This window comes from Cherax quadricarinatus, unplaced genomic scaffold, assembly GCF_038502225.1.
Source record: "Cherax quadricarinatus isolate ZL_2023a unplaced genomic scaffold, ASM3850222v1 Contig1890, whole genome shotgun sequence".
Lineage (NCBI taxonomy): Eukaryota > Metazoa > Arthropoda > Malacostraca > Decapoda > Parastacidae > Cherax > Cherax quadricarinatus.
The window spans coordinates 65132-74170 of NW_027196916.1; the positions used below are offsets into that span (position 1 = coordinate 65132).

General features: G+C 39.0%; 1 protein-coding gene across 1 annotated transcript in view; it reads left to right on the forward strand.

Moving 5' to 3' along the window:
- LOC138851744 (serine/threonine-protein kinase Nek7-like) overlaps positions 1–3429 on the forward strand; it is a gene marked incomplete at its 3' end in the record, with an annotated part of 41135 nt that extends 37706 nt beyond the window's left edge. Inside the window, exon 4 of the mRNA XM_070081177.1 lies at positions 3242–3429. Coding sequence (XP_069937278.1) covers positions 3242–3429 — 188 coding nt within the window. The remainder of the gene's footprint in view (positions 1–3241) is intronic.
- Between the last annotated feature and the right edge of the window lie 5610 nt (positions 3430–9039).

Sequence of the window (9039 nt, forward strand, 5' to 3'; positions counted from 1 at the left end):
TAATTTTGGTTAATGTCCCCCCAAAAATTCTTAAACCATTCCTCCATTAAACAACTGCCTCCCACTTGTACAACAATCAAAGACCTGGTGGCAGACTAGACCCCTCTTTTACTGATTATAATACTCCCTCATGTAACCAGATGCTAGGGCATTTCACTTCATTTTCTGACAATGCAATATCTTTCTGAATATCGCTGTAAACTCTGTGTATTAACCTTCATAAAAAAAGCTGAAATATAAGCATAGATATTTTATGTGATATAAATTTACCCTCTCTTGGAAGGAGATGGCCAATGAGTTTAGAAAAAAAAAACTTACTTGTAATCAGCTAGTATTTTCATATAAGAATTGTATGCTCTTGCTGCTGTTACCCACATTGCTTAAATGTCTGTTTCATTATTTATTGTAGTCTCTCAAGGCTTATTGCAAGCAACTTAGAAGCTTAGTTCCTTGCTTGCATTATCATATACAGTAGTTCACATTCAATATAATGTGCACTGCATCTTTGGTAGAAGTAAAATGTCTTTTGTTGGGCCCCTGGCCAGAGGTACTTAATATGTAAACTCTTCATTGTGTTTGCTGTTCAGGACCTTTCACTTTCCTGCAAACAGTTGCCATTCTTACTAACCGTTTTCCTGTACTGACTCATTTCTTGTGAGATTTCTAATCTTATCATTGATCCATATGAGTGACTAACATGCTCTTTGCATTAAAAAGAATTGATCTACCTGTCTTCCCACCATTGCTGTCAGTTATGTTATTCAGTGTTCATGTACTTGTGCAATAGTCACACTCGACTCTAGAAGCCCTTGTATAGTCATGCCTGATACCACCCTACAAGAATTGCCAGGTTGTACAATTGAATGATGGAATTTACTTGTTTCATAATCTGTGTGATTTGATTATACAACACTTTACTCTGAAGGTCATTTCACGGATAGCTTTGATTATTCACAGCCTTACTCGGGACTTATTATCCTTCTGCTTGGTACAAGACCCCTAAGTTGAAACCTAGCCTTAGAATTTCATCATAATATACTCATTAATTATCAATATTAAAATTAAGAAGATTTGAACAATATGTAAATAAATATGAAAATAGAAACTTTAAATTATTCACATAAGAGTGTCTTCATATTACAGTCAACCCTAGATATAACAAACATTTAAAATTATGGACAAAATATTTTTTTTTTATTAAAACATCTGCCATTTCCCATCAAGGTAGGGTGGCTTGAAAAAGAAAAAATTTCACCATCATTGACTCCATCACTGTCTTTAACACCACTCCTTCAGAGTGCAGGCACTGTACTTCCCATCTCCAAGACTCAAGACCGGCCTGCTGGTTTCCCTGAATCCCTTCATACATATTACCCTGCTCACACTCCAACAGCATATCAAGTCCTAAAAACCATTTGTCTCCATTCGCTCCTATCTAACACGCTCATGCATGCATGCTGGAAGTACAAGCCCCTCGCACACAAAACCTCCTTTACCAGCTTCCTCCACTATAGATTTATACACTCTCAAAGTCATTCTATTTTGTTTCATTCTCTCTGCATGTCCAGACCACCTCAACTACCCCTCCTCAGCCCTCTGGATAATAGTTTTGGGAATCCCGTGCCTCCTCCTAATTTCCAAACTACGAATTCTCTGCATTACATTCACACCACACATTGCCCTCAGACACGACATCTCCACTGCCTCCAGCCTTCTCCTTGTTGCAATATTCACCACCCATGCTTTCCATCCATATAAGAGCGTTAATATAACTATACTCTCACACATTTTCCTCTTTGCTTACATGGACAAAATTCTGTCTCCACAGTCTCCACAGTGCACCACTCGCCTTTTTTCCTTGCCAATTCTGTGACTCGCCTCATTTTTCATTGACCCATCTGCTGTCATGTTCACTCCTAAATGTCTGAATACATTCACCTCCTCCATACTCTCTCCCTCCAACCTGATATCCAATCTTTCGTTACCTAATTTTTTTGTTATACTCATCACCTTACTCTTTCCTATATTCACTTTCAATTTTCTTCTTTTACATACCCTACCAAACTCATCCACTAACCTCTGCAGCTTGTCTTCAGAATCTCCCAAAAGCACAGTGTCATCAGCAAACAGAAACTGTGACAACTCCCACTTTGTGTTAGATTCTTTATCTTTTAACCCTAAACTTCTTGCCAATACCCGAGCATTCACTTCTCTTACAACCCCATCTATAAATATATTGAACAACCATGGTGACATCACACATCCTTGTCTAAGGCCTACTTTTACTGGGAAATAATCTCCCTCTCTCCTACATACTCTAACCTGAGCCTCATTATCCTTGTAAAAACTTTTTGCTGCTTTCAATAACCTACCTCCTATTCCATACATTTGCAACATCTGCCACATAGCTCCCCTCCCTATCCACTGTGTCATACACCTTTTCCAAATCCATAAATGCCAATAAACCACTTTACCCTTATCTAAATACTGTTCACCTATATGCTTCACTGTAAACACTTTGTCAATACAACCTTTACCCTTCTGAAAGCCTCCTTGTTCATATGCTATCCTACTCTCCATCTTACTCTTAATTCTTTCAGTGATTCTATTCAAGATTGATGGACTGAACACATCGACTCAAGGTTGAGGGACTGATTACCTCATTCTCCTCCTGTTCTTCAAGTTTCTCCTACGTATGGACTGATGAAGCCACTGTGTGGCGAAACGTTTCCTCAATAAAGATACCCAAGAGTTGCACATGTGTCTAATTTATCAACATGTCGGTTCTCTGAACCATTCATCTACAGTAATAATTCTACCATACACTTTACCAAGTATACGCAGTAGACATATTCCCCTATAATTTTTGCATTCGTTTTTCTTCTTTGCCTATGTACAAAGGAACTATGCATGCTGTCTGCCAATCCCTAGGCACTTTACCCTCTTCCATACATTTATTAAATAAAAGTACCAACCACTCCAAAACTATATCCCCATCTGCTTTTAACATTTCTATCTTTATCCCATCAATCCCAGCTGCTTTACCCCCTTTCATTCTACCCACTGCTTCATGAACTTCCCCCACACTCACAACTTGCTCCTCCTTACTCCTACAAGATGTTAGTCCTCCTTGCCCTATACACGAAATCACAGTTTCCCTATCTTCATCAGCATTTAACAATTCCTCAACATATTCCCTCCATTTCTCTGATACCTCTAACTTTCCATTTAACCCTTTCAGAGTTTCGGCCGTACTATTACGGCTTAATCCCCAGGGTTTTTGACATACTAGCACGCCTAAATTCTAGCGCCCTCAAATCTAGTGAGAGAAAGCTGGTAGGCCTACATATTTTCTGTTGTACAGAAGTGCTGAATTCTACGAATGATAGAGTAGAAATTCTAGGCATTAAAGTTGAAAATAGGAATTTGGTAATTATCCTAGTATACAAACCACCATCGGCAACTGCTGAAGAATTCACAGATCAGTTAAGTAAGATAGATAGCTATCTGGATAGGCTAGAAAGTCCTACACCAAATATTTTACTCCTTGGAGATTTTAATCTCCCTCATGTAAAATGGAAGATGGCACAACGTAATGTTATACCAGAAATATCCCCGGGAAGCACCCTGGCTCAACAGGTACATACCAGGGAAATAATGAGGTTTTGTGAAAAGTACTCTTTAAACCAACAGGTAATTGATCCCACTAGAAATAAAAATACCCTGGATTTGATATTCACAAACAACGAGGAACTGATCAGAGACATCACAGTTTCCAAAACTATTTACTCTGATCATAACATCATAAAGGTTCAAACTAGTATTAACTCAGGGGTAGGAAACTGCATCGATAAAGTTAGAGACGGGATGTTCAGTAAGTTTAATTTTAACAACCATAGAATTAACTGGGAAAAAATAAACCAAGAGCTATCAGACATACCCTGGGAATCAGACATGAGCACCCTAAATCCCCACCAGTGCCTAGAGAAGCTGAATACAGAAGCATACAAAGTATGTATGAAACATGTACCATTGAAGAAACCCAGAGGAAGATCAGATATATAGAGAGAGTATAGGAGATATTACAGAAGAAGAAAATGGGTTGCTGAACGGCTTAAAAACACAAATATGCTACAACAGAGGAAAGATAGACTTAGCAGAGAGATCACTGAATTAGAGCAAAAACTTAGGATGTCATACCTCACAGAAGAAGTACAAAGGGAACAAAAGGCCATACAGGATATTGCAAGAAACCCAAAATATTTCTATTCCTATGCAAAATCCAAGCTAAGAACTACATGTAGAATTGGACCACTACTGAGAGGAGACTCATATACTGACGATGAACAGGAAATGAGTGAAATCCTAAAAGAACAGTATGAGTCGGTGTTCAGCAACCCACTAAATGACAGCAAGGTAGAAAATGCAGAAATATTTTTCACTCTAGAAGAAGGCCGCACGGACCAACTAACTGACATTAGTACAAATCCCATAGATTTTGAAAAAGAAATGGAAAACATGCCCACTCACTCAGCACCTGGACCAGATTCATGGAATGCTCTATTTATAAAGAAATGCAAAGTACCACTAGCATGAGCCCTCAGTATTCTTTGGAGAAAGAGCTTAGATCTAGGTGAAATACTGGGGGCCTTACAGAGTGCAGACATAGCTCCTTTGCACAAGGGAGGTAGTAGAGCACTAGCTAAAAATTACAGACCAGTAGCCCTAACCTCTCACATCATAAAAATCTTCGAAAGAGTGATGAGATGGCAGGTTACAAATTTCATGGGCCAGCACAACCATCATGGTTTTAGAGCAGGACGATCATGTCTGTTACAGCTGCTGAACCATTATGGCAGAATTACGGAGGCACTGGAAGACAACCAAAACACAGATGTGATTTACACAGATTTTACAAAGGCGTTTGACAAATGCAATCATGGAGTGATAGTGCACAAAATGAAGGCCATGGGCATTAAGGGGAAGGTAGGAAGATGGATTTTCTGTTTCCTAACACATAGAACACAAAAAGTAGTAGTGAACAGGGCAAGATCCAGCATCAGCGAGGTCAAAGGCTCAGTGCCCCAAGGCACTGTCCTGGCACCTCTGCTGTTCCTCATCCTCATAGCAGACATAGACAAAAACACCCAGCACACTTTTGTATCATCATTTGCAGATGACACTAAAATAAGCATGAAAGTCAGTACAGTAGAGGACACTGAAAAAGTACAGGAAGACATAAACAGGGTTTTCCAGTGGGCAGTGGAAAACAACATGACGTTCAATGGTGATAAGTTCCAGCTGCTTAGGTATGGAAAGAATGAAGAACTCAAAAGGAGCACTATATAGAAAACTCAAGAGGGTCACCAAATAGAACGTAAGGAACACGTAAAAGACCTAGGAATAATTATGTCAGCAGACCTTTCTTTTAAAGACCAAAACAAGACAAAGATCACGACAGCCAGGAAGATTACAGGGTGGGTATTGAGAACTTTCAAAACAAGGGAAACAATGCCGATGGTGACACTCTTCAAATCGCTAGTGCTCCCTCACTTAGAATATTGCTCAGTGCTGACGGCCCCGTCCAGGACAGGAGAAATATTGGAGCTGGAACAAATACAGAGCTCATTTACGGCTCACATTGAGCCAGTAAAGCACCTAAACTACTGGGAATGCCTGCAAGTCTTGAACATGTACTCATTGGAGCAGAGGAGAGAGAGGTACATGATAATATATACCTGGAAGGTACTCAAGGGCTTGGTCCCAGATCTGCACACTGCCATAACAACATACTGGAGTGAGAGATATGGGAGGAAGTGTAAAATAAACCCAGTGAGGAGCAGGGGTGCAGTGGGGACAATAAGGGAACACTGTATCAACATCCGGGGTCCCAGACTTTTCAACATCTTACCAGAAGATATCAGAAACACTGCTGGAACAAGTGTTGAAGCCTTCAGGAAGAAACTAGACAAGTATCTTCACCAGGTGCCAGATCAACCAGGCTGTGATGGATACGTGGGGCAGCAGCCCTCCAGCAGCAACAGCTTGGTTGACCAGGCGAGCACCAGACAAGTCTGGCCCATGGCTGTGCTCAGAGAGTAGATATACTCTCGAAATTCTTCAAAGGTATATCAAAATTATGAAAGAATGGGTCTATGTGGTCAGTGTGCGCAGTATAAAAAAAATCCTGCAGCACATAGTGCGTAATGAGAAAAAAAAACTTTGACCGTGTTTTTGGATTAAAACAGTGACTTTGCACTGTATTTTCGTATGGTATTTATTGTTGTATTCTAGTTTTCCTGGTCTCATTTTATAGAATGGAAGACATATTACAGAAATTGAGATGATTTTGACTGGTTTTACAATGAAAAGTACCTTGAAATTGAGCTCAAAGTAGCAGAAATGTTCGATTTTTACCAAAGTTCAAAAGTAAACAAATCATGCCAAGCGTCCAATACAGGTCAACTGGTGAGTCTACTATTCTTTCACAAGTGCGCTGATATTATTTGTACCATTTCTACACTACAGTAAATCTTCTATCTTTTGTAAGAATAAAAATTCAAAGTGGAAAGCCAAAGAAATATAAGAGGGGCCTGGAGATGTGACTAACGAACAGAGAACTTGTTATTTTAGTGCCAGGAATGTCTTTCTTGTTTATTCTGGACCCTATTCGGAAATTGGCATCTTTTGAAATTTGTGTGAAATTGGCAAAATTGCTAAATTCTGACCACTGTATTGGATAGTTGAAATCGATAAATGGGTGGTTTCTTGTACTCATTCGATAGAGAAAATGGAGTTCTAGCGAAATAGTTATGATTTTTGTCGACTAGTACACTGGAATTGGCCGAAAATAGGGCTCAAAGTGGGCAAAATCGCCAATGCGTAAACATCGTCGAGACCGCTGACTTAGCGAGAGCATAATTCCCTAAGTTTTCCATCAAATTTCATACTTTTGGTGTCATTATGATCAGGAAAAGATTCTCTATCTTTTCATAAGAAAAAATAATTTTTTTTTTTAAATTTGGGGACCCTGAGAACAAGTCTTGGAGAGGGCCTGGGGACCCTGAAAGGATTAATAACTCTCCTATTCTATTTTTAACATTCAAATCCTTTTGTTTGCTAGACTTCCTCAACTTATTAATCTCCAAAACTTTTTCTTATTTTCAATAAAATTTATTGATAACCTCTCACCCACTCTCTCATTTGCTCTCTTTTTACATTTCTTCACCACTCTCTTAGCCTCTTTTTTTGTCTCCTCTCCACATACTCTTCCCTCCTTGCATCACTTCTACTTTGTAGAAACCTCTCACATGCTAACTTTGTTTCTCTTACTACTCTCTGGACTTCATCATTCCACCCATTGCTCTTCTTCCCTCCCGCACCCACTTTCCTGTAACCACAAACTTCTGCTGAGTCCTCTAACACTAGATTCTTAAACCCTACCCAATACATCTTCAACCCCAATTACCTATACTCTCACTAACCCATCTATCCTCCAATAGTTGTTTATATCTTACCCTAACTGCCTCCTCTTTTAGTTTATACACCTTCACCTCTCTTACTTGCTGCTTCTATTCTTCTTGTATCCCATCAACCTTTTACTCTCACTGTAGCTACAACTAAAAAGTGATCTGATATAGCTGTATTTCTATATAAAGTTCAATCAAAGGGATCTCATTATCATTTACACCTGGCACCCCAAACTTACCTACCACACCCTCTAAATGTTTCTCCTACTTTAGCATTTAGGACTCCTACCGCAATTACTCTCTCACTTGGTTCATAAGTTCTTACACAATCGTTTAGCATCTCACAAAATCTCTCTCTCTCTCTCTCTCTCTCTCTCTCTCTCTCTCTCTCTCTCTCTCTCTCTCTCTCTCTCTCTCTCTCTCTCTCTCTCTCTCTCTCTCACTCTATCTATCTCTCTATATCTCTCTATATATCTCTCTCTATCTCTCTCTCTCTATCTCTCTATATCTCTCTCATATCTCTCTCTATATCTCTCTCTCTATCTCTCTCTCTCTCTCTCTCTATCTCTCTCTCTCTCTCTCTCACTTCTATCTCTCCAGGTGCATACACACTTATTATTACCCTACCCACTTTTTGCATCCAGCCCTTATTTTAATCCACATTATCCTTGAATTTATACATTTATATTCCCTGTTCTCCTTCCATAACTGATCCTTCAACATTATTGCTACTCCCCTTCCTTAGCCTCTAACTCTCAGATACTCCTGACTTAATCCCATTTTTTTCTCCCCACTGAAATTCATGTACCCCCTTCAGCTTTGTTTTGCTTAGAGCTAGGACATCTAACTTCTTTTCATTCATAACATTAGCAATCATCGCTTTTCTATCATCCGACTACATCCATGCACATTCAAGCATCCCAGTTTTATAAAGTTTTCTTTCTTCACTTTTTTAGTATTTTCTACAGTAGAAGGGGTTACTAGTCCCATTACTCCCAGCATTTTAGTTGCCTCTATACGACACACATGGCTTACGGAGGAAAGATTCTTTTCTACTTCCCCATCGAGAATAGAAAAAATAAAGAAGAACAAGAACTATTAAGAAAAAAAAGAAAAAATCTAGGTGTGTGTGTATATATGCATGTGCATGCCTGTGTAATGTGACTTAAGTGTAAGCGAAGTAGCAAGATATACCAGTTATCCAGCATGTTTATGAGATAGAAAAAGAACACCAGGAATCTACCATTATGTAAAACAGTTACAGGTTTCTTTTTCACACTCACTTGGCAGGATGGTAGTACCTCACTGGGTGGTTGCTTTCTACCAACTTACTCCCCTTCAAAATATACTAGTTAAATTATACTTTTATCTACTTTATTATCAATGTTTATTGCAATATACCTTTAAATTATGTCCATAGTATCATATTTATACAGTTTTTCCTCATTATTAGTCTCTTACATCAATGGCTTATTTCTGCTGATTACAGAGTTCTACCGACTGATAGTCCAACAACTTTTGATCATTTTTCCCAGATGTGAGAAAATACATCAACTACACATCAGACATC